At 38.2% G+C, this 26,680-nt stretch overlaps 1 protein-coding gene across 1 annotated transcript; it reads left to right on the plus strand.

Moving 5' to 3' along the window:
* The first annotated feature begins 94 nt into the window (after positions 1-94).
* Positions 95-26,464, plus strand: MAN2B2 (mannosidase, alpha, class 2B, member 2). Its single transcript, XM_010178920.1, has 18 exons — positions 95-238; positions 3,784-3,889; positions 6,290-6,462; positions 7,724-7,839; positions 8,806-8,983; positions 11,892-12,090; positions 14,504-14,694; positions 15,533-15,719; positions 16,641-16,774; positions 18,888-19,144; positions 21,521-21,712; positions 22,640-22,892; positions 22,998-23,108; positions 23,221-23,413; positions 23,735-23,887; positions 24,255-24,367; positions 25,243-25,360; positions 26,233-26,464. Exons 1-18 carry the CDS (start codon positions 98-100, stop codon positions 26,325-26,327), a joined length of 2,910 nt encoding a protein of 969 aa, XP_010177222.1. The 5' UTR covers positions 95-97; the 3' UTR covers positions 26,328-26,464.
* Positions 26,465-26,680: the final 216 nt, after the last annotated feature.

A 26,680-nucleotide genomic window follows, 5' to 3' on the forward strand; every position in this document is an offset into this window, starting at 1 on the left:
TATATATATATATATAGATATATCACTGTATTTTACCAGCGATGCATGCCTGCAACACAGAATAATACTTTTCTACTTTTTTTTTTTTCAGGAAAGTATGCATGCATATGCAGCAAATGTCTACACAACTGTTGTAGAAGAGCTAATGAAAGGAAAGCAGCGCAAATTTATTGCTGTGGAGCAGGAATTCTTTCGACTCTGGTGGGATGCAGTAGCCACCGATACTCACAAGGAGCAGGTAAATTGTACTGGAGCTATAATTCCTGCTAACAGAAGCCGCACTCTTTTTCAGGGGGCAAGGAGGCAAGCTGTCTCTGAATCTGGCACTTCTTATGAAAGCACTTTTACTCTAAAGGCAGTTGCAAGTGGTTAAAGCCCCAGCTATAGATTAGAGCAGTAGGAGGTAGTAACCTTTGCACTTAAGACTCTTTACAGTTCTTGTTTCATCAGTGACTTTCTTATTTGGGGGCATGCTAGTATAAGATGTGGATGATTCTCAGATAGTCTGCACCAATATCTGTTAAATGTTTGAAGCTTATAAACTGCTGTTGCACACTGCTTACAAGAAGGAACTTCTTTTCTTTCCAGTTAAGTATTGCTCAAAAACCTGCCATTTGTAAACATAGATAATGCACTGGTGACTGTAGATTCAACAGCAATAACTGTTTCTTGGGTTATTTATTTGTAAGCTGAGATCCCTTTCAGTCTTTACAGCTTTGATTTGAGGATTGTTTGGGGTTTTTTTCTAGTAAGTTTTATTTGTCATTTCTTCTTTCCTCTGACATAAAACAAACATGCTGAAATCAAAGACTGGGCTGGTGGCCTAGTAGCTGGTCACATGTTGCATTGCAGTGCTAGATGTTTAAGTTTTGGACTCCAAAACCAGAGGATATACAAGTGCAGCTTCCCATAGGTACTCACTCAGAACACCATGGTCTGTTTTGTTACCAGAGTCCAGCCAACAGCAGCATGTTACTTGCAGTACTTTACATTTCAGTTTATTTAAAGTGCTAGATGTTTAAAGTGTCATGTAAAAAAGACACCCCATGTGTGTTTGGGTTTTTTTAAGCTAGTCTTTCACTAAATTCTGATTTTCTCTAACGTTTAGTATTTAAATAACAGCTTACAACCTGTGTGCAGCTGACCTTTGTATAGGAGGTTTTGCTGTGTATAGGCAGCTCACTGTATTTGTGTGGGCACCTTGCCCATACTTGCCTGTTGCAGGACAATTATCTTGTCAGTTTTTAATTAGAAAACTGTATTGCAAGTCGTGGGTGGAGGAATTAAAGAAAATAGCATAAGAACTACTTTGCACAGGGACAGAAGAGTACTCTAACTTTCTAAAATAAGTCTAATTACTAATAATTGTTGCTTTAATGCATATTTCGTCAGTTCTCTAGTTACTTTATAGTTGCTTCTCTGAAAATTAAAATTATTAAAAACAAATTCATCTTGAACCTGTGTGTCAAACATTTGATCTCTAATAATATTTAAGAGCTATGATGCTTGCTGGTAAGTGACGTGTTTTTAACATTAGCGAGTTGCAAATATTGGGCCTTGAAATTGGGTCACTCTGGTTACTGTCCTGCTTTTTCCACTTGAACTCCAGAATTAATGATTTTCTGTTATACAGGCTGTCTGGTTTTAATTTAGCCATTTTTTTTCTTAATTTAGTATTTTACTTGAAGTACCACATTTAATTCTAGTTTCTTTTGGAATGTTTGCTTTGGGTTAGAGTGGTAGCATTAAAAACTAGTAAAAGGTGCAGCCAGGGAACTGAAGCTGATTTTACACTTCAGGCAAGAGAATGCATAGGAGTGAAATGTATTGCAGCAACATTCAGCCAGATATTCACCTCTTAGTTCTCAGTGCATGTTATTCCCATGGTATTTTCTTGTGTGAACCGTTCTTATGGCCTTACCCTTTGTTGGTGGCTGGGTGTTTTAACTATGGAAGGAAAAAAGATGTGTAGCCACTTCGGTCTGGTTTGTAGGGGTGAGTTGATGCAAGGATAGTAGCAGTTGTCCCAAAGACCACAGATACGTTTTACTATTGTAGCAGCCTGCTGCTTGCAGTACTGCTGTGTCTGTTTCCTTGGTTCCTCCTTCCTTTTGCCCAGTTCTGGTCAGCAAAAATGCTTATCACTAAAGATATTGTTTACTTTTTGTTTTTAATTCTAGAATTAGATATTATTTAAATTACTTGAATAATTTTTCTTGTATGTTCAGCCTCTCAGTGGTTCCGCAAAACTTATATTAAATAATGTCCCGTAGCCCAAAGTTTGGATCAGAGGTCTCTTTTTTGGACATCCCTCCAAATGGGGAATAATAGCCACAGATGCTTTTCATGTAGGTCAGGACCAGTTCTGTGCTGACACCAGATATCAGTTATCTGGTCTCCCAGCATGCTAATCAGTCACCACAGTCGGCTGGAACTAATTTATGAATGCTGACCCCTGAAGCGTTTTCACAACATTGTGAACGAGAGAAATGATTATAATCAAAATTGACAATCTGGCATCGTATCTGAGCAGACACGGGGGCATTCACTGAAGGTTCCTGGGGAAATAAACATAATAGCTCTGGATTTGGCATCCTATGTGTCAGATTTAAAAAAAAAAAAGGATGGAGATTAAAATACATATTTATACAGAATTTCTTTGTTGGAAGTTTGAGGTATCTTTTAAGTTCTAGGTAGTTAAGTAACTATAATAAAACCAGAAGACTCCCTAATGTTTCTAAAAATGGACAGACTGTTATTCCCCCGCTCCAAACATCGCCCCCCACCTTCACCCGGACCATTTGTGGAAAGTTGTACTTGTCAGCATACTTGTTTCTAGTTGCTGAAAATAAAAAGAAAACCAACCTCCAGAAAACCCCAAAACAAACACCCCCCAAAAAAACCACCCCAAACAAACAAACCAATACAAAACAAAAACCAGAAATACCTTGAACAGTTGAACGGGTCATAATATATTGCCAGTTTTAAACTAGGAAAAAGACCAGAAATGAAGTTTAGCAGTGGGTTTATCAGGCAGACAAACCTGCTACATGTGGAATATTTCTTAATAAAGCATTCCGTCCCTTACAAGTTGAGCAACTTGTCTGTGCTCTGAAGGCAAAATCAATGCATACAGAGTAGAAGGGGTGTGTTTGTGACCCCAGTATAATGGCACACTCTGTCTCCCTCCTGGATCTCACAGATTGCAGTCTCCAAACTGCTAGAGAGGTGCAGTAGCCCGAAGGAAGCCCTGGCAGCCTGGCCATTGCTGCTTGCATGGGTTTGCATATTGCTCTCTCATCCAGCCACACAGTGTCTTTCCTAAGCCAAGACAGATGCAGCAGGAGGAAGAATCTGGAAGAAGCCCTGGTGTCTTTTGTTTGTTTGTTCTGGTTGCCTTGAGGCAGGATCCCAGGCTGCTGCCAGTGCAGTGTATGGGGACAAGTCTGGTGTATGGTTAGTTTAAAGGCACGGTAACAGCCCTGCTGAGAAACACCAGAAGGTCAGGGTCTACCTGGCAGTGCATCCTTTGTGCCTGCTACCTGGTTTCACCGTAAGCTGGGTAAATAAATGCACTGTGCAGCACATTAGGATGCTTCTAACCCTTCTTTTCCTTTGGATAGCACTCAGTATAGTCAGCCTTTTTATCCCACTTTTGTCCTGGATGCCTTCTTAACAAGTGTTGTGTCCAGATAATGTGCTGTGATCTGAAATGAATTTGCAGCTGTTTTGGATAAGACTGAAATAATGTTTATGTTTTATGTCCTAATTTCAATATCATAGGTCCATCAGTTGCTTCAGGAGGGACGATTGGAATTTGTCATTGGAGGACAAGTGATGCATGATGAAGCTGTGACACTAATTGATGATCAGATTTTACAGTTGACGGGTATGCATATTTGCATTTAACTTTTATTTGTCATTGTTATGACCTTGGGAGTTTTGTTTGCTTTTCATTTCTCCACCCCAAATTTGCTGTTATTTTCTTACTCTTCAAGAACTGATGAAAGCACCTCTTCTTTTTAACTTGCTTGTGAGTTATCAGTAGAAAAATTTTTGCTTAAAAAAAACCAAACCCACCACACAACAGTTCTGCAGTAAGCAGGAGTGTTACTGACAGCTGGCTTGCACAAGTTTAATTGATGTCAGTTATAAATTCCTTTGGAGCAGAGGCCTTTCTTGTGTGTGTGTTTGAGAGTTTAAGCGCCTGGGAAGAAAGTTACGGTGCAATTGAGGGTATGAAATGCGCCAGAAGAAAACACCTGGTAGCAATTCAGAGTGTGGAGAGGTTGTGTCATTTAGGCAAAATCTTCTGCAGAACGTGGGCCACAGAATGTCACTGAGGTCGTCTGAACTTAGTTGAAAGCCTTGCCTAATGAAGAAACTCCCACTTGTAATCATTATCAGCAGTCTCTCTCAGAAATAGGTGCATATTTCCAAGAGATGCAATATTTCCCATTTTAATCTTCTAGTGTCTGCTTCCAAGTATCTGTGTGTTACACGTCTCCATCTGATGAGAGTCTTTTAGTATTTAGGTTTATCTCCACCTGGTTCATGAAAAAAGAAACAGGATAAATCATGCCACCACTGTGCTATGGATGCCTATAATATGCCATGAGGGAGTAGCATGCTTTTGTGGGGCAGGAGGGGATGTATTAGCACCAACTGCCTGTTATGACTGATAGAAACACTGCCCATTTCAGGACTACACTCTGGGCAGCTTTCTACCTGGGAGAGTGAAAGGTCAGAAAACACTTCCATCATTTCCTGAGTCTGACTGTGCAGCACCCCTGGCCTTGTTTCCTGCCTTGTCAGTGTTTGTCAGGAGCACAGGGATAGCAGCTGCTTTTGCATCTCAGTGAGTCACCACGTCACACTCTGGCCAAGAGGAGGAGAGGAATGAACCTGATTTTTTTTCCTCATCCAACTCCTGTGTTTAAAGGTTGTTATATGGGGTTAGTACACTGAACCCAGGACTTCTCCAAAGAAAACACTAATATTGACTGACGAGTCTTTTTATTAAATGCAAATACAGCTTTTTCTTTCATTGGATTTAACTGCAAATAACATTCTTTCTAATTTAATAGTTTGCTCTGTGTATAAACTTTTTTTTTAAAGAAGAATCAAGTTTGGTAATTTATGCAGTAGGAACTAAAGTATTAATGTATTTTAAAATTCCCATTTATTTTTCCTGAAAACACTCTGCTCAGTTTAAGTATGAGTATATACAAACAAAAAAAGTGTCCTTGCATTGTGTGTGGAGTTCATCTCTAGAAGACAAAGCCAGTGCAGACATTTGGGGTTTACATTTCATGTCTTCTGTCTGTCCAGCCAGCTGTGCTTCGGAAAAGCCTAGCAAACGCTGCCTAAAATGTGCTTTAGTCAGAAGAGTTAAAATAAATTGTTTGTGAATATTTTCACTAGAGAAGACATTAACCATGATAAAGATGAAGTGAAAAGAGAATGCCTTGCAACCTCAGTTATTCAAATGTGATACTAAAATTTGTAATGGCGTTAGTCCAAAATGAGAAAGATATGGTTGTGTTTTCAAATAGTTGAGCATTTCAGACTTATGAAATTAAGATCAGCTTATTTATTTATTTCTTTATTTATTGTGAGGATTCTAGTGCGATATACTGGAGTTCTGAATAAGATCTACTGCTTAGGTGGTAGTTTTACTTTCATTTAAGTGGTTTGTCTGAGTTTATTCTGTTGTCTAGTCTTTCTGGTTTGGAAGTTTCTTCTTTTGAAAGTAATTTCAATACAAAATTAATAACATTGGTTGTAAATAACATTTTGTATCAAGATTGCTATTAGCCTTTGGCTTTTTATCTTTTTTTATGATTGAGGATCATATTCATGTTAGTTTTGTTTACTGGATGGCTTCCCTGTCCCTTTGACATTGATATGAGACTGAAATTTTCTGAGAATGGGTGGTATTATTTGAGCAAACACAAACTAAAACCCAGCTTGTTTTCATGCAGACTCCAACCTGGCTGTTAGCCTTAACCTAATCTGTATCTGTACTGTTTCCCAGGCCTGTCTCTAATCATAATTCCTTTTTGCTATTCACCTTTTATGATGTTAATAATTTATACTTGCCATAACAAAATAAATATTGTCAGTGTGAAGCTTTCTACCTTGAATCAGTAAAGTCCTAAAACTTCAAATGCTTTGGAAAACAGCAGCAAAGAGCTATCCTTTAAGTGCTTATAATACTATATGCCTGTTAAATTTATAAGATGAACTTGTAAAAGTGTTCCTAACATAAACAAGTTTTGCTTTGCAGAAGGCCATGGATTTTTGTATGAAACTTTTGGGATCAGGCCTCAGTTTTCTTGGCACGTTGATCCTTTTGGAGCTTCAGCTACAACACCAACTCTTTTTGCTCTGGCTGGTTTTAATGCTCATCTTATTTCTCGGATTGACTATGATCTGAAGGCTGACATGCAGAAAAACAAGGTAAAAATACCCTTAGAAGTGGAACTCACTGCCAACCTCTACTTACCTAGTAATCTAAACCATGACATTAAAATAATCATCCCTCTGATCTGTGCAAGAAAATGTCAGTATTACTTCTCCAAAAGTAACATGCTGATTGCATGCAGTAATAGTGAAATATATTTAATCTGTATAATATGATCAGTAATGTCTTGGTAACATCTGGTCAAGGATGAAATATGGTCTAGCCTGAAGAAGACACAACATGGAGGCAGTTGGGCAAGACGTAAGTGGACTTTGAATGCGGAGTCTTAGACCTGGAGGCATCTAGAATGGCTTTTAGCTGTCTTTGAGAAAACCTTAGATATGTTGGTTTTTTAATAGACTGTTTTAAAGTGTGGTGTGTATATTTGGGTGCTATGGTTGTCATGCTTGGAAGATTTATTTGTGCCTGTAAAATTGATAATACTAGGTCAGGTAGGGTGGCAGCTAATTTTATTTTTTCTGAATTCATATTTTGTTTAACATTTTGCCTTCTCTCGCACAGCATCCCATACATAGTAAATGTTTTTATTTTAGTATCACAATGTTGGATCCTGATCTGTCATCAATTTTACACACTAAATTATGTGAAAACAAGGAGCTTTCACTTGTATGAGCTGGACATCGGCAGTTTATATGAATTTTGGGTGAAACTCAAGCATGTCTGAAGAAGACAACAAAAGTGCTGTTGAACTTGAAGCCAGAGCCTACCACCTTATGTTCGCAGTGAATTACGATATTTTCTTTCTGCTAAAATCTTTTATGAGCTTTTGACAGTTTTTTCCCATCTATTTTTTTTTCTGGCACCAGACAGTCTGGAGGCTTCCAAAACTGTAAAAACTCTGTTTCAGTTGATTAAACAGTGATTCCCACTGACTACGGTGCGAGCCAACCTGCATCTGGATCTTTCCTAGGTTTTAGATGTTCAACTTCCACTGAAAGATGTAAGGTGTAATGCCTGTGACAAGTTAGGCTTACATCTTGATTTTAGCTTTATGCCGGCAGTGTTCTGCTTCCTCTCCTTCTCCATCAGTTTCAGTGGAAAGAGGCAACACTATAGCCTCCTATATATAGTATGTCACCTTCCTTGGGGTACCATTGGCTGGTCTTAAGTAAAAGCACTTAAAGTATTACAAGTGGTGAAAGGGAAGATGGACTTGGTGAGGTCTTAAGTTATTAATGATGGTATTTCTGTGCTTGTCATCAAGGGTAACCGTTTCTTACCTTTTTTGTTTTCCAGAAGCTTCAGTTTGTATGGCAGGGCTCTCCTTCCTTATCTGAAAGACAGGAGATCTTCACCCATGTTATGGATCAGTACAGCTACTGTACCCCGTCGCAAATACCTTTTTCAAACAGGTCTGAAGATCTCGCAAATAGGCAGAAATACTGATTACTTCTGAGAGTTTAAGCATTTTCTTCGAGTGTTTTCTTCCAGCAGTATGCCGCTGCTTTCTCCTGACCTGCAGTAGGTCAAGGAAATGTCTAAACTCTGTAGATCTGAGTCAGGATTATTAAGAACACCCAGCTACCCACCATAATAAAGTACCTAACAACTGAATGCTCAAAAGTGACACATACTACTGACACGGATTAAAAATATGTCAAAATGTTGACAGACTTTAAAAATAATGTTTTCTAGCACCAAGAGGCTTGGAACACAGGTACAGCTTTCATCTACATATATATATCATGTCAGTCCTTATAAAACATATATAGAATAAAAATGTGAACATACCAGTTGCTATAAACACAAAGTGTCCAAAGCAGAAATGGGTTTTTGTTTCTCTGCCTGGAAAGTTAAGATTTAACTCCAGAAAGCTCAGGATGGACTTAGCTATTGCTAATTGATTTTCTGTGGAAGATTTTCAGCATTGTATTGGGCTGAGATTGTGTATAAACTAAAGCAACTAAGATTTTCCATTCACTTTGTGAAAAAAATCTGAGAGCTTTTGAAAACTTTATTTTGCTCACTGGCTTACCCAGTAAAATACTCTTTGTAAACAAAGTCTACTTGGGGGAGCATCCTCATTGTTGCAAAGCTTGCTGTTTTGTCCTATGATTTCTTTGTTCTGTGCCAGCAAACAGTGGGGACTTGGAAAGTTGCACAATGCAGAAAGAAAACTGCACAACCTTCCCCCTAACCTCCACCCCCAAATAAACTCTAAAACCTAAATATGAAGTGAATGAATGAATGAATACAAACCGAATATTTTTGCTGCTTTTATTCCCCGTATGTCTGTATTTTATCCCAGCACCTTTTAATGTGTTTTTCTCAGTTGAATAAATCCTGTTTATAGCCTACTGTTTTCTCCTTCTATTTAGATCAGGATTTTATTGGGATGGATTTGCAGCTTTCCCAGATCCACCAAAAGATGGTGTTTATCCGAACATGAGTCTCCCTGTTACAGATACCAATATCCATCTGTATGCACAAACCATGGTGGCAGACATTAAGGAGAGAGCAGTCTGGTTCCGAACAAGTGATGTTTTGTGGCCATGGGTAAGTGCATGATCAGCATTTGCTCTAGAAATGGAAAGTACACCTACAGGATGAACAGTGAGTAGATGGTACTTTGCTACAGTATGTACTGCAAAAATGCATGTAAAGTGTTTTTCTAAAAAGTGGGGCCCAAATGTCTCCTTAGTAATGATTTTGGAAAACTAGAACTTCCTTGCACAATCTGCTGGCTGTCTACCAAGTCTTCCACTCTATCTTATATAGAAAGAAATGTGACAAAATTGTAAACATGAACTCTTGCGAAACTGTAAATTGCAATATTGCTTCCTTTTTTTCCTCTCTGTTTAAATGATCTCTTTACGTAGCTGCTTAGCACCACATGACTCTGTTAACAAAAATTATAGCATTACAAGAAAATGTTTTATGCATTAGCTAGGCAAGGTCTTTTCTAACCGATGTGTAATAATTTTCTTATGTAGTCTTTATATTTTAGTTAGAAACATAAGCATATCCTAGCTTGATCAGCCAGATGCGCTTTTTTTAATGTTAATTTCATCCTACATGTACATAGAGCATTGATACTCTCTCAGAATAACTTTTCCTAAACTGAATGTACAGTCAGTTTTTGAATTTTGGTGAATGCTGCAGGTCTCATAATTAAAATTTTAAAAGATGATACCTGTTCTTCAGGTGACTGTTTCACCACGGTATCTGTTATTGCAAAGAGAACAAACATTTTCTGACTGATGCAGCTTTGAGTCACTGATTTGTTTTTCTCATGTGTTTACAACATCGTTGTTTGTATTGAATTTTTTTTTAGAGGGAGGATGAGGGGAGAAGTGGAAAATAATACTCTGCAGTAGTGCTATAGTGAAAGTTATGGTGGAAGGTGGAGGAGAAGGGAGTTAAGAGTAATATGAATAAATTCCAAATGTCTTGATGCAAACCTATGGTTTTGCAGTAACGTAAGAAGATTGCCGTCTCTGACTTCCAATTTGTGTGCTTGTGATAAAGAGTTTTAAACAAAGTCATAAAAGTTTGTTACTTATTCATACTGCTATGTAAAGCAGTAGAGAAAAATAGATACATGGATCCCTCCCAGCTATTTTTTGTGATTACAAATAGTTTGGAGTGCTTGGATTTTTTTTTTCCCTTCAGTTAGAAAATCAGGAAATACACACCTTCTCATTTAAGATCAGACCTCACTATTGGTGCTTTTGTGGTGAGTTACGTGGACAAACAAGTGTTCACTCATGATCTGAAGCAGCTGGTTGTGCAGGAGGAGGCACTGGGCTGTGGGGCAGTGTAAGAGTTCAAACGTGCCTCTCTAAAGGCCAAAGTAGCAGATGGAGGAGGAGGTATGGAATTGTCTTAAGGGACCAAACTGATCCTTGAGGTATTTTTTGTCCTGTGCAGTTGCTGGTGAGTGGATGTGATGAGTAACTACAGCAGGTTCTCCTGGATATCTTTGTTCTACAGAGCTACAGTGTTCCTCAGCTACTGTGTTCTGTGTCAGTGTGAGCAGAGTCTACCAGCCCAGCAGATCCCCTTCAGTGTAAAGTGTCTACTTTTTATGAGACAAGCTTTTTGGATCATGAGTTGAAGGCAGTGCTCTATAAATAAGTAGTTTTCACTAGTAAACATAATACTTCTTCCCCACAGATTTAATTTGCGACAACATTAGGAAGTCTTGTTTCCACTGACTGCTGCACTTTTGAGTATTTAGTATGATATGTTTCAGTAGCTCATCTAAGTTTGAAGATGTTTTCCAGTTTCTGCTGTATACATACAGAAGGTCAGTGGGTATCTCAGAAGAGCTTTTCTGTTTTGGAAGTAGAAGTTCCACTTTTCTAATCAGTAAGTTACCCTGTTAGGCCTGAGGGACAGACATGCACTAGGATTCATAAAGAATGTGACAGTGACCTTACTTGAAACACCTAGTAAATGGGGAAGGAATGGGGATGGCATTCATAGCTGGGAAAGAGAGGGGTGAGTAGTCACCTCTGAGTTCAACTCATTCATGAGTTGAATGAGTTCAGCTCATCACATTGAACTCTGTAAGCTCGTCAGGTAAAGGTTAGGGTGGACGATGGGTTTGCAAAGAAAATAGAGCCTCCTTGGCCGTTTCTTCATGATGATAAGCTGGTGTCAGTGTTGGAAGGCTTCAATTAGGCCTTTTTATGTGGAGAAGATTTCTTAGCACGTGCTTCAGATCAATGCCTATGCTGTAATACTGATACTGTAAGATTACACATGGTGCCATGGCTGACTGACTCTCATTTTCCTGTTCAGCTATTGTACTAGAACAAAGACATGATTAGATATGTCTTTTTAAAAAAAAATGTTTGTATATGCAGATAGTCTATATTGAGACATCTTCAACAGAAGGCAGAAATTGTGCAAGTATGCTCAAAGAAAGAGGCTTTAATACACAGTGTATCACCTCCCTATTTGGATGAGCATAAGAAGTACTGTAGTCTACTGTCACTGTGTCAGCAACACATTGTGTGATATTTGTACTGCAGGGATCTCTGTCCAGATTGTTTTGTTTCATATCATGTCCTCAGCACTTGCTAAAGCTGTAAGCACTCTTAAGGAAGTTCTTATTTTCTGCTCTTGTTTTCTACTAAGTAGGAGAAACACTGAGTGAAAAGAAACAAAGGTTGTCTTTCCAGGCAGGTATGCATGCCTTTTCCAGTTGCTACTGTGAAATTTCATGGTCTTGCACAATATGGTGTGTCAACACACTTCTTCCTGTCTCTAATGCTGGTTGGTTATCAGCTGATATGTACAGTAACACTACCCATTCTTGACATTTTGTAACAAATAACTTTCCCATGGGCAATCAAGATCAAAAGAAATACCACTTTGACATAGAAGGATCTTTTTCAACACTAGTCTAAATTGCATGACTCGAGGTCATTTGGCTGTTTTGTTTTTGGAATTTCAGGGCTGTGACAAACAGTTCTTTAATGCATCTGTTCAGTACTCCAACATGGACCCGTTGTTGGATTATATTAACAAGCATTCCGATGAGTTTGGAGTGACTGTCCAGTATGCCACTCTTGGTGATTACTTCCATGCAGTTTATAGCAGAAATCTTACATGGGAAATTCGTGACTCTCAAGACTTTCTTCCATATTCAACAGGTAATGAAGTTCACAACTGCACAATGTCTGCCTCAAATGCACATATTTTAAATTTTAATAAAAGGAAATTGAGAAAACAAGAAATAAGGAGGAAAAACACTGTCTCCTTATGACATTTAATTACACTATCAGGTGTCATCAAATAGACAAGTTAATCCCAATTTAGCGTTATAAGAAAGACAGTAGGACAGCAGTTGGAATATTTCTTTAGAACCATTGGAAATGATGGGTGGAGGAAGAGACCCTGAAAGAAAGTGTATAGAAATAGGCAAACTTGGCAAGAACTGGATTAAGCATAGATTACAGAAGAGATGGGAAACGTGACATGGAGTAATCTATGAATGTCAGAAGGAGAAGCAAGGCAGGTAACCAAGGGACCAAGGCAATCTGAGAGCTCTCAGGGCACTTCTTTGTTGGTACAGTGGAATAGGAGTGCTCAAAGTGAAACAGTTGGTGCTGAATATTTGGTGTCCACACTCTATGTAATTCCAGGAAAATTCCAGGATATTGTCTGGTCATATGGACTGAATGCCCATTAATGCAATCTTTGTATAAAACAAAGCACACTGGGTAAGGACGACTGGTAGATTCACTTCAGAGACATGTTCCTGATCCAAAAAAAACACTAGTGTAGATGAATCCCTGAAGTCTCTTGTAGCTCTAGGAGAAAGTCTTGTCTTTTCCATTAAAAAAAAGCAGTTTTAAGTTCTGGGGGGTGGGGTGTGGAATGTGTTATAACTTGCTTATATAAAAGTACTGGGAAGATACGAAAGAAGGCATGGCATACCCAACATCCCTTTAATCCTTTTCCCTAGTAGATTTACCCTTTTAGGGGTAACTACCTTTACCCTTATCAAAGTATGCAGAGAGAACACACAGCTAACTTCTCAGTTCCTAAACTCATTAATTTGTTTCATTGCCTGGATTACTGTTAAAATACTTTTCTATATAATTGTAGCTACCACGACTTCATCACATTTTATGGCATTATAACCCAAATTTAGCTTATACATCCAATATTCTGTAATGTGTGTGTTAACTTTTAAATTAATAAAAATAACTATTGCTTCCTGTGAATCATTACATGGACTGATTCCTTACTCACCTCCCTCTAGAGATCATGTCATATCTAACAACTTGCTGATAAATGCACTGCCAGTTTTAAGTGCTAATATCCTTTTACGTCTGGGCTCTTACTTGTATCTTTTGGCATAATTTAGAGGCAGTAGTTGATTGCTATTAGCTTTCTTAATAGCAGCACCTTCAGTGTTCCAGGTGGGTGCCCACACATAGATGCAATTTCTTCCCCAAACGACTTACTGTGCCTTGCAATTGCAGTATAGATTTGAGCGCACTTTCTCCCACATACTATTTTGCTTCTTGATGATTAATCCTCTCTCATTCTTTCTATGCCATTTTATTATGAGTCACTTACTGGGCTCAGTGTCACTTCTGACATATGCCTTTGAAACTCAAGTTTTAAATCCCAGATAAGTATTTCCTTTTTCTACTCTACATTCATTGTGCTGTGCTAGTGTCTCTTCTGCTTGTAACCTTGAAAACTGAAATGAAATTCGTTCTGTTTGAACTTCTAGCATTTTTCAGGCCAAAAAGAATTTGTCCTGGAGTCGTTGAGCAAAAGATCCCATTTTCTAATTGTTGCCTTTGGTCCTAGGCTGATAGCAGATTGTTATGGGGCACGTATGCACTTTATAAAGCACTTTCTGCAGCTTCTCTCTATTCTCTCTCTAAACTATTTATCAGTGGTGTATTAAAAAAAAATCCTTCTGAAACAAACATACAAACAAAATGTAAGTAGAAACTTGGAAGTTTTAAACACAAGTATTTGTTTTCCTGGTTTACTCTAGGGATTACTGGAACATATTAATACAATTAACTGTTGAAATACTTTCCACTGGCCACTTGAGGGCATCTTTTGATGTAGTTTGAAGTGCTGCAGTAGTTTGGAGTCATGTTGTCACAACGCTCTTTCTACTCCATTTTCAGAAAATGAAATTTAAGATCCTTTTGACTAGAAGAGGGGAATACAGAGAGTTTGTATCAAGCAGTAATCAAGGATTATAATCTACTTTCTTTATTAACAAAGAATAAAATACGCTTCAGTGAAACTGCTAAAGTTGTTTCATGCAGAACCTGCAAATGCAGGTTAACTTAGTTGATAACAGCTTTGTAGCAATTCTCATGTTAGTAGGCCTGTAGGAAAGATTGTAGTTTTCCAAAGTGCATGTTTATGACTGTATTTCTTCATAGGGCTTATGACTGTTTCATTTGATGGATCATGTGTAAACCCACAAAAGGTTTCATGTAAGAAGCTGTACAGTAATAGTTTAATAAATAACGAATTATTGAAATGGTATTTTGACATGTATCAGATCTGTTCAACTCTTAACAGAGCCATTTCAAGCATGGACTGGGTTTTACACTTCTCGAAGCACATTAAAAGGTGTCGCGAGGAGAGCAAGTTCACTGCTTTATGCTGGAGAATCCTTTTTCACACAGTATGTCCGGAAGCACCCAGCAAGTTCTATTTGCAAATGTGGAGCCTTAAAGCAACTTCAGAGCCTTAGATGGGCAGTTTCAGAGGTAAAGATTGATTGATTTTTTTAATTTTAATGAAAATGTTTATTGCCTAAAGGCAAACCTTTGTTTAAGCATTTCAGCTGGAGTGTCTTGAGGTTGCCTTTATGTTTTTAGAAATAACTTTCCCCTTTAGCAAATCGTAAGTAAAAATAAAGCAATTTTTCAAAAAACTGTCTTGAAACATGACTTCAGTCCCTTAGCCATACATTCAAGACATGGTTACTGGCAAATGTTTTCTTCAGCTGAGTATGTGGTTTCAAACTTTGCATGTAAAATTCCTTTTCTTAATGTTAGTTTTATTATTTAGAAAATAATTTTAAAAAATAAAATAAAAACTGAACTTACTGAAAACTACTGATAATCTGCAAGTTAGAAGAGGAAGGGCAGATTTGTTTCTTCAGAGTTCAGCAGCTAAGTGATCAGCCTCCTACCATTAACCATTTCCTGGACTCAGTGCTTTTGGTAGTAATAAGTATTTTGTCAGCTGAGTTATTGACCAGATTTTAGTAGGAAATGAAAAACCTGTCTTGTTATGGTATTTTTGCTGTGTTCTTGGTTTTAGTAACTTGTATTCTTTTCCCTTAAGTATGTAACTTTAGTAATTTCTAAATATTAATAGAGGAATATGCATAGAGGGATTTCTGTGTGCATCTTATCTTTGACCATTTTGTTCTGTATGTAGCAATTTGGAACTGGCAAAATATGAATCTGTGATTACAGCTGTAAGACCTTAGTATTTTAAGTTGTATGTCTGAAGGTAATGGATAATGTTAATACAAATGCAATCCTGAAGTTATCATCCCGTGTCATTGTGGTCTTTCAAACTACTCTTAAATGCAAGGTCCAGCACCACGATGGTATAACAGGCACGGAGTCTCCCAAGGTGAAGGACATGTACATGAATAACTTGATGTATGGAATGCTCAACGTAAAGAAGCTAATGGCTTCCCTAATCTTTGACATGAACAATGCAAAGAAGAATGGAGAGGTCTATTCTTCTGTCTACAATAAAGACTCAGAAATACCAGGTACTTATTAACACAGCTTTTCTGGTTTTCAGGCTAACTTATGAAAGCTATTATGTTTTTTTTCCAAAATAATCAACATACTCTGTACCATCTAAGTTCTGTGAACCATGGCTGGAAAATTGTTCTTGCCTTATGAGACCTGCTAGCTCTGAAGCAAACTCAGATGAATTTGTGAGCTCTCAGATCTCAAGCATCTTAAACCAGGATCTTTAAACTGATGTTAGCCAGAGTCCTGCACCAGTGCATATATTAGACCTGGCTCCCAGATCCAGACCTCAGCTGTATAACGGAGGGGAGGAAGAGGTACTGATTGGGTTAATTACTAAACTAACCTTACTGTGAAACGTGAGATTACTTGGTAAGAAGCACAGTCACAGTTAAGAAATGTCCTTGCTATAGTGTACTGCCAGCTTATGTAAAAAAAGTAAAGGAGTATTTAAGCAGTCTGTTCTAAGTCTGTTCTGTACATTCCCTTTTATCTTTACTTCAGTAACTTTATAAACTGTCAAATGTAAGTAGTGCCGTGGGCTGCGCAACAGACTGATTTGGTTTTTTACAGAGTTGTTTTTAGATTAGGCTTCTCATTTGATCTGCTGTACAACTCAAAGTTAATACTGCATGACAATGAGTTGTTGTAAGCTGCTTATTTTCACTAAATGCATTTACATTCAACCCAGGTGTCATTTTCTGAGTACACAGTCTCTTTTTATTGGGTAAAGAATAGAAGAATAAAGCAGAAGAGGGTTTTATGAAGCACTATAAAATGTTTTCCTTTTTTCAATCATGAAGTTTTACTGTGAGGTTTTGAGTAAAAAATTTGTAAGACGATTGCACCTAGACAGATCTCTCAAATACTTTTTAATATCACATTTTGAAAATACATTGGTTTAGTGACTCATAGCTTTGTTTATGTGCACAAAGGTGCTACAGATGTTGACCAATATGTTGTTGTGTATAATCCACTGGCATGGAACATCACTACCTTTGTCACGGTTTCTGTCAGCAGCCTGGCAGTGAGTGTATATGATGAACTGGGACATTCTGTGCCAGCACAGGTACTTCTACTTTTTTCTGTTGTTTTTCTTTAATTTGTAAGTTTTCGCTGACTTGATCCTACCTCCTGTTAACATGTGGTAACATACAGTATTACAGTGAAAACAAGTGTTAGTTCAAACTGGCATTTTCTAGTCCTCCCTCAAGTGTTGTTGTTTGGTGGTTTTTTTTTACTTCCCTGTCCTCTCAACTAGCATTTTTTGCCTTGATGTCCAAAAAGGCTTCCAGCTCTTCTCATGTGCTTGGTTTGTCCTTTGCATGCCTACTGTGTGTGACTTGGCACTTCTTAGATTGCTCTTCTTTCTATAAAAAAGCACTGTTTCCAATAAAGCCTTTTTGGTTGAAGCCCTGCCCTACAATTGACAGTCGTGTTTGTACAATTGACAGATTGCCTTGGGGAGGAGAAGAGATTTAAGAATTGTAGGTCTTATTTACAAGCCCAAAAAAAGGGGGACAGTTAGCTGCCATATGACATATCATTCTGTCATAGTCAAGCTCCAAGACAAGGCCAGCTGTTCCCTGGGAGAGAAGAAAGTGGCCTCAAGTGAATGCTAGCACTGGCCTTTCTCAGGAGCGTCTGCTGTAGAGAGTGCGTCATCATCAATGGCTTCATAAACCTGTAGGAATGCGTCCTGCATGTAGGGCCTGAAGAGATGTGACACAATTCCAGATGCTCCCCACTGTCCCTGAGATGCCAGATAGCTCAGCAAGTTCTGCCAGCTGGACAGAGTTTCTATCACCTGTGACGTATGACTATCACCATGCATCAGGGCACATCGTAGTCAGGTAGTGATATACAACAGGTGTCTCCTGTTCCTGCATGTATACATGGCGATGACGTAAGACCATGCTGCCTTTATCTGGAAGCCATCAGTCTCTTGGGTTAGCACATGGTCGTGCTTACCTGTCAGCTACTTACCTCCCAGAAGTCCCGCTGTCTAAATTACTTTAGCCTTATAATTTACAGAGAGGAGATTGACATGTATTTAAAGTACTTATTTCAGAATTTAGGATGCCCTGAGGTCAAGCTGTCATGCTTTATTTTGAAAAGACAAAGTTCTCTGTTCCAGAGTTATTCTGTACCCTCTTTTGCTAGAACTTACCCATAAATACATATGGATAGTTACTTGAGGCTAAATGAAATCTCTTCACCAGTAATAAGTCCGTTTGGGGTCTTTTTCTTCCAGTATGTATGGTTCAGAAGTACATTCATATCACACTCTTCTCCGTTTTGAGAGAAAGAAACCTTTAGCTCAGAATCCTGATGTGAGTATGTGTCTGAGAGGAACTGAGGCTTGGCAAGCTGTATAGTGAAGGGAGAGAGTGGGAATAGGCCCTGTTGATACCATTAAGGTTAGGAGGTCTGCAGTGTGAGTAACTGGAAATAGGCCAATCCACAGTGTGAACATACAGACAACTTGCTTTAATTTCTGGTTAGTCATAACTAATCTGTACAGTGTTTCTCTAGTCCCATTTTCTTGCCACAAACCAAAAGTTCTTTCCCCAAACCCTAAATGATATAATGTTAATGGGCAGGGTACGTGTAATTGAAAGATGATTAAACACTGTTGCTTAAGGTATTTTGTTATTAAGTAACACTGGTGTTCTGCTTACTAATTGAAAATATGCCACATACCTCCCTCTCCGCATGCCTTGCTTAAGTTGAGGGCATGTCTGGGTGCTTCCTCCTCTTGCCATGAGTTTTCTCATACTTGCACTAGTCATCTCCCTTATTTTTCAGTTGCTTTTCTGTCATTTGACTAATTGGTTTAATTTGTGATGATTTCTTCTCATATAGATATGTCACGATGTGATCTTAAATCAAGATCAATGATTCCATGATCACATTAAAATAAGATCTAACTTTGTAATTTGCTTAGTGACCCTCTTTCCTTCACAGAAAGGCTAAACTTAATCCAAGTTCAGCAAAGTCCCAGTTAAAAGCAGCACGGATCTATCTACATTATAATTGAGAATTATAAGCACTACATGCTTAGAAACTTATGTTTAAAGTGGTAGTTAATTTTTGTCATTTAGGGCTTATGACACATGAAGATATTTGCCTTGCTAATTAATTCTGTGTAATGGAGCATTGTTGTGTATGTTAACATACAGGTTCAGAGCTCGGTGGAGTCCCATTCTACCTATGATCTCTATATTCTAGTTGAAATAAGTGGTCTGAGCTACAGAAAATACAATGTTAAACCCTTGAATGGTAAGCAGTCTGCATTTGTTGGAAGATCAGTCAAGTACAAGCAAAAAGATGTAACTCTTGCAGATCAACAAAGTCAACGGTTGCTTCCTGTGGTTAACGACTGCTACCAGGTCTTGTTTGACCAAAACACAAACCTAATGCACAGCATTACAGAGAGGTGAGATTGCATACTTGTTTTTAAAAATGTTTCAGATTCTGTAAAACCCTTTGTAAAAATAACTCCAAGGACTGTATCATGTGACTTAATTCTGAGACTTAACTAACAAAATGTTCTTTACAATTATTCATTTTTATTTCCAGTTCACATGTCCTCCTTTCTGCAAGAAACATCGACACCAGCCTAGGTGTGATCTCGTACTATTTCTGTAATGTTTTTGCCCTGTTTAACCATGCAATTGGTCTAATATGATATATCACAGTATTAACTAGTGGATCAGCAGAATCTAATTGTATTTGAGAACTAAAAAGGGTTATGAATGTGTGTTTGTATTAAAAATAAATAAGCAGGCACATACACTGTGGCTATACAATGAGCCTTAAGTGATAAAGGAAGAGCTTTTTCTTAGTAATCAGTAGTGTTTTGTAAGTCCTGTATCACTGTTTCTATGATAAAAACCTGTAAAAATTTTTGAAAGGGAACTTTTAACTAAGGAATTTCTGTTTAATCAGGCAAATAAAATGGAAGATCAATCAGGAACAAGGTGAGATTTGGAATTTGCAGATTGTCTTTCTCAGCTGATGTGAATTGGCCCAATTCCTTCAGCTTTAGTGGAGCTGTGCTGCTTTTTGCCTGCTCAGGATTCAGATTGTTAGCTATGTACTGATGGAAGATTTGACCCCTTTGGCATTGGCGTAGTGACTGCTAGACCTCTTTTGCCTTTGTGTTTTTGTTCATAATTCTGTCTCCTAGAGCAAGAACTTGTCCAGTATAGTTAAAATCAGCTTTAAAAGTATAGCCTTAATTAAGAGCCCTGGAGTAAGTACTTTCTTGAAGTGCCTCTGGATCCTAACTGTTCCAGGTTCCATGAGGAATACAGTAAGAAATAAAAGTAAGAACAAAAAACTGAAATAAAATCTCTTTTTTCTCCATCCTATTCTGGCAGGCAGCCAAAGCCTGGAGTCCCACATGTAGGAGAAATGGGTTATTCACTTTCTTTGCAAGCCTTCAGGCAAGTCTAGAATGTTTGAGTTTCAGGAAGTTTGCTCTGGGGTAATGGGAAAGAGCGAAGCATTAGGTCAGCATGGGAGGAAAGGTTGAAAAAATAAACTTCAACTGTGAAGCCTTGTATAGCCAGAACTTCTAGGTCCTGTCCCTGCACTGAAAATGCCCTATGACAGGAGCAGTAGATAATACTTGGGGCCTCCGACATAAGAAGGACATGGGCCTGTTGGAGCCAGTCCAGAGTAGGGCCATGAAGATGATTAAAGGGCTGTATACTATGAAGACAGGCTGAGAGAGTTGGGGTTGTTCAGCCTGGAGAAGAGAAGGCTCTGGGGAGACCTTATAGCAACTTCCAGTTCCTGAAGGGGGCCTGCAAGAAAGCTGCAGAGGGACTTTTTACAAGGGCAGGTAGTAATTGGTCAAGGGGTGATGGTTTCAAACTGAAAGAGGGTAGATTTAGATTAGAAATTGGGAAGAAATTCTTTATTCTGGGAGTAGTGAGACAGCGGCACAGGTTGCCTGGAGAAGTTGTGGATGCCCCCTCCCTGGAAGTGTTCAAGGCCAGGTTGGACAGCACTTTGGGCCCATGGCAGGGAGGTTGGACTGGATGATCTTTAAGGTCCCTTCCAACCCAGACCAGTCTATGATTCTATGTTTTGCTCGTCAGTCATTACAGTTTGTAGATTGCTGTATTAACACTAACTAAAATATATGCCAGAATAAGTTATTTTCCCTGTTTTGCCAACAAGGCTCCAAAAGAGGAGCAGAGCAGGTAGCTGAGGGTAATAACATCTTAATATGACTTTCCAAAGACTGTTTTACTGAATCATAAAAGGGTAAACTCTAAGCTTCAGGGGAGAAAGGAGGAGATAAAGCAGGTACAGAGCAAGTGTAAATGTTGCTGTCCTGTTGCCATTATATTAATTACCAGTGTTAAATATGGAAACTTGCATCATGCTGATTTACCTACCTACAAAATCAGTTAAATAAACCTGATTATTCATTAATACGGTGAAAGGTACCTCATTTTTGTGCAATGGGTAGTTTTTGATCCTGTAGCAACTGTCACATCAAAACAATGAGCTAATGTAGATGTCATTTCTGTCTTAGGATGTTTTTGTTTTATGAAAGTATAAACTGACATAGAAACTCCATTTACTTACACACTGACAGATATCTTGATGGGATGCACTTTAATTCTCTTCAGTTTTCATTTCCTAAATCTTATAAAATCAGTTATTCACTTTGAGGAAACAGATGATTTTTTTTTTCTTACATTTCCAGCCTCATTCCTGTTGCAGTTCAGCTTTGCATCTATTATGTACAAAATAAGTTTGTAAGTAATATTTTTCCTCTTCTGTGGGTTCACAGGAAGACTAACCAGACTGTCCAGTTGACCCAGGAGTTCCTTGAGTACCATGTGAATGGAGACGTGATGAAAGGACCTATTTCAGATAACTACTTATTTGCCCCAAATGATTCAGCTGTTCCAGTATCAAAAGCAGTGGGGTTGGAAGTGGTTTCTGGAAATTTGATGACAGAGATACGGCAGTATTTCTACAGGTACAACACCATTACAGCTTCACTTCACTGGGATGTAGATATGAGATTAATTCTGAATAGTTACTCCTAAACAGTGAGCTCTGTGTAATGTTCAGGATTCAGACAAAAAAACTAGCATGCAACTTCTAAATGTAGTGCTGAGGAAGGACCTTTAAATACCACATACTGCTGCAAGGAGGGAGATGAAGACTGTACAGAGTTATCTTATGCAGCTTGCTTTATAGTGCAGCTTCTGTTGGGATCCTAGTTCCATAAAATTCAATGAAAATTGCAGCTAACCTCTTCTTACGTGGGTAGAATTTGAACATAATGGTTCATTTTTTTATAGCTGTGAGTATCTTTCTTACAAGCGAATCAAAGAAAGGAGAAATGAATCCTACACAAGGACACTCTGCCCCCGATGAACTAGCTACTTTTCTGTGTTAAGATTGTATTAGTCTATAACTTCTTCACACTCTTTTAAATCTGTTTATTTGATTGAAGTCTTTTGCTTTACATGGCATTGTACCAGGATTGTAGTTGAGAAGGACCTTTGTAAAACAGTGGAATCCTTGCACAAAAATTAATGTTGCCCAGATAGAAAAAATACACACATTCTATAGAATGTAAATGTGTTGCTTAGGGAGTCACAATAATTTGAAGACTTTTTGTTAATTTTGAGAAAAACAGTGCCTCTCTAGTCTAAAAGAGTCCTCTTTACACTTGCAACACAAAAGAAAATTGTAGGAGATAATTTATTCCAGCTGAATATCTGTACATTTGAGAATTAAATTGAAATTAAAAATAATTGTACGTGTACATGAAATATATAGGACACAGGCAAAAAAGTTGTTTCTCTGTAGGATAACATCATGAATAACATGCAAGTCTTGACGTAAGCGATCACCACTTTATAAACTCTGCATATCTTTCCTTTCATTTTTATAGTAATATTACTGCTCAGGATTACATATATGCAGTATATACCAGGATGTATACGGTACCAGAAGGCTATGATGGGAAGTTGCTTTGCCATAGGATAGAGCAAGAATACAGTGTTGGGCCTTTAGAATTAAATCGTGAAGCAGTTCTAAGAACAAGCACGAATCTGAACACCAAGCAGCTGCTCTACACTGACAACAATGGATACCAAATTCAGAAAAGACCATTCAAGGCGTATGTGAATAACACAGTGGCTCGGGTAGGCACAAAGGTGTAATCCAAACTCAGTTGTGTTTTATCTTCACTCTCCATTACTATTACCTAAGTTAATATTATCACTGTGTGATTTACCGTGTGTTTTCAGAACTATTATCCTATGGTCCAGACTGCCTACATTGAAGATGATACCACAAGGCTGATGCTGCTTGCAGAAAGAGCTCATGGTGTCTCAAGTCAAGGAAATGGACAAGTGGAGGTAACATATAATTATTTTTTTTTTTCTAGGATAGCATCACTTCGTGACTGCTTGTAATATGAATAAAGCACGATGGCTGATTACTGTTGTGACAGGTATCTTCTCAATACAGGTGATGCTTCACAGGAGATTATGGAACAACCTTCAGTGGGACCTGAATTACAATCTCACTTTGAATGACTCTTCAGTGGTTCGCCCTGTGATTTGGCTTATTTTAGGAACCAGGGCTGTCACCAATATTTTGTATCGGAGAAGTGGACTGGCATTAGAGCACAGGCCGGTAGTAATGTTTGGAGCATTATCAGGTAACTCATTCCATCTCCTGTGCTGTCTTTAGCGTCTGAATGGCTTACTTATTTTGGTCTGATTTATGATGTTAAGTTTGTAAATGCAGACTTTAAACCTCCTGTGAGGTGAATTTAGTGTACAGTGTACTTCTCCAGCAGTTAAAATAATGCTGCTTTCTGCTTTGTATCTCAGAAGGCCTTGGAGGAGAAAGCATAGCATCTGCTTTGCATCTGCCTTGGCAGAAAAAGCAAGAATCTCTTTACCTTCCCACAGTACCATGGCCAGGTTTGTGTGTGTGATGGATGTTTGATGTTTGCTTTGTTTCACTTTGCATGGAGGAGATAAACCAAAGCCACCTGGACAGCTTCAGCGGAATTCAGTCACTGGTTCACCTGTAACTGTCCCACCTAATCTTCATCTCCAGACTCTCAGCATTCCAGGATGGAGATACAGCTCCAATCATGCAGAACAGATCCACAGCATCCACATGGGTAGGTGCTTTCAAAGAATGGCTGGATGTTACACTTAAAGAAGGTGGCTTTCCTTTCTTTCTGTCTTCTGTTGCTTGTATTTTTATTTATTCAGAATGTTAAATGCCTGTATCAGGAAAGTTAATTGTACTGTATGATTGCTCTACTCAAATAGTAAAGTATTTCTCCTCCATTAGTTCATCATGCCTGTTAGTGTCATTGCTTTCAACAGTGGGAGCTGAGTATTTCTTCTTGTTAGTCCTCTTGCTACTTTTAAAAAATTGGATTTAAGTTCAAATTATGATAGTGTAAAGTGAAAAAAAAAAAGTTGAAAAATCTGTTTTATTTTTAAAGTAAAAAAAAGTTTGCATTTTGTTTCCTCTTAAAGGTAAACAGAAGCAAAGTGATCCAGACTTCACTCGTGTCCTGCTAAGAATTAGGCACTTGTACGAAGTTGGAGAGGATCCTGTGCTCTCTCAACCTGTGATGGTAAATCTGAAGGTAAATTTAACCCTTCAAGACAGATTACCACTTGAGGTGTTTTTGTTCCAGAAACAACTGATTCTGGAATGAAATATCCAACGTGCTAGAGAGCTTCACAAGAGATAGATATGAAAATACTAGTGTGACTTTAACCTCAGAGGGAAACAGGTCTTATTTTTACTCTGCTTTGCCACACAGAAGCTGTTACTTCTGATGAAGTTGCCATAGGCACAGCTTAAAGATCTGCATAAAATATCTGTAGGACTGGTTCTGTTGAGCTCTTGATTGTATAACACTTCTTGTAGTACCTTAACCAGTGCAGAGAGTGGGAATCTGTTTTCCTCTTTGTAATTGCAAGTTGTACCTATAGTTACTGAAATTAAAGTATTAAAGGAAACAAACATTTCCTCTGTAGTTTATTTCTACAAGTTGTTGAAACTTGGATCACTTCCATCACTCTGTATTTTCAGCTTCTTGTTTATATGATCTTTCATATAGAAGGAGATTATAATACATGGCAGACATTTATTATTTAAAATATGAAATTTTGATTGTGATGACAGAAACATGGGGAGCAAGGTATAGGGTTTTTTGTTTTGTTTTTAAAAGTGCAATGTGAGTTTCAGCTCTTGAATGGAGAGATTAGTAGGTTCTGAACTTTGTTACAACACAGAGGAAGCTCTCGGCACCTCAGCTGCTTAGTTTGAAGCCTGGTGAATCTGTAGTTGCCCTTATGTTGCATAACCTAGCAGATTTTTAAAGTCTCTACTGCTCTGCGTAACAGATCAGTGCTAGAGATGGAAGTTCTACTCTGGTCTATGTAGTAGACTGGTGAGTGCGATGCTATTTTCAGTACACTGTGGTTTGATTCCTTGTGTTTTCTTTACTCGCAGTCTTTGCTGGAGGGACTTGGATCAGTGATGCTAGTGGAAGAGCGATCACTCACAGGTACCTGGGATGTAAATAGTTTGAAGCGGTGGAAATGGAAGACTTCACAATATCCAAGCAAAGGTGGGTGGAATTAGGTGGTTGGTGTCTGCATCGTCATTGACTGTTGAAGCTTGATCAATGGTCTAATTAAAAATAGAAAAATATTTACAAGATTGAAAATGTATTGTTCTTCTATATGACAGACCTGGTATCTGGCAGAGCCTGCACGCAGTAATATTTAGCAAAGATTCCCTGCAAATACAAGACTGCTGTATTTCTCTTATGGCTTGTTTTGCCCAGAAGCATTAAAAAGCTTGAAATTTTTCTGGAGTTCTCCAGAATGGCTACTTTACGAATTCGCACTTGTGACACAGATGGATTTTGTGATATGCTGCTCAGTTGTGTTAATCTAAGCTTAAGCCTCTGCTGCAGAAAAACAGACAGCTGCAGTTAAAAATCCCCACTGTAATCAGCTTAAAGAACTGCGTGGGTATGATTCAAGTTAGGGCTGACACTCAAGTCAAGTGCTGTGGATGACCTCGTTTCATTTCTCATTCCAGTTGTACATTGTCCTTGCTGTCGCTTATATCTGTATATGTGCCTTGTAAAAACCTTGCAGAGGTTTTGGGCTGGACTAGGTGGGAGTTTAAAGCTCTCCCTGACCTACAGCTTGCTTCTCTGTTTACTCATGAGGAAGAAAAGGTGCATGACTGGCAAGTTGCTCATGTTTTATGTGTGACTCAGTGTGTGAAAAGTAGGTGGATTGTTGTATATTTTAATATTATGACTGGGTGCATCTTAGGCTCCATACTACTTACAGCTTTAAGGAGCAGAATCTGCTCAGACATCAGCTTTCAAGGAAGGGATGAGTTAAAACTGTTAAGATAGAGTAACACGTACAATTGAGTAAAGCTTCTTATTGAATGAATTACCAACTTTTTTTTGTTTTACAGGGTTCTCCAATAGTACAGAGACCTCAGAAAACTGTATAGTAACTGTTCACCCAAAGGAAATAAGGACTTTTTTCATACACTTTCAAGGTCAATAAAGTTTGACATCTTATTTCAGGAGTGAATATGTAATAGCTTCCAATTTTCATTTTGAGACATGAGTGATGATGTTGAAAAACATTCTACTGCTGTTAATGAAGGGAATAGTCATTTTGGAATAAACTCTAAATGTCATCAAACTGTTGGCCTGTGGGTATTTTTGTTGGTCAGTTTTTTACAACTATGGTTTTTTTCTGAAACATACTCAGTTCAGAAATCAGAAATCACCTTGGTGTTGCAGTGCAAGCATATTGAACACATTCGTGCTTACTGTGGGTGGTTTTAAAGTGATTACTTCTACAGTGCTTCACTGTGAAGCACTGACAAAGTCATATTAGACCTACAGTCTTGA

Source organism: Mesitornis unicolor, unplaced genomic scaffold (genome assembly GCF_000695765.1).
Source record: "Mesitornis unicolor isolate BGI_N332 unplaced genomic scaffold, ASM69576v1 scaffold52582, whole genome shotgun sequence".
Classification (NCBI taxonomy): Eukaryota; Metazoa; Chordata; class Aves; order Mesitornithiformes; family Mesitornithidae; genus Mesitornis; species Mesitornis unicolor.

Excerpts from the sequence above, each read along its gene's own strand:
- MAN2B2 (XM_010178920.1), top strand. The coding sequence starts at position 98 with ATGCATGCATATGCAGCAAATGTCTACACAACTGTTGTAGAAGAGCTA. Across the intron at positions 6,463-7,723 it reads CTGACATGCAGAAAAACAAG|AAGCTTCAGTTTGTATGGCA; the intron begins GTAAAAATACCC and ends TTTGTTTTCCAG. Across the intron at positions 8,984-11,891 it reads GTGATGTTTTGTGGCCATGG|GGCTGTGACAAACAGTTCTT; the intron begins GTAAGTGCATGA and ends TTGGAATTTCAG.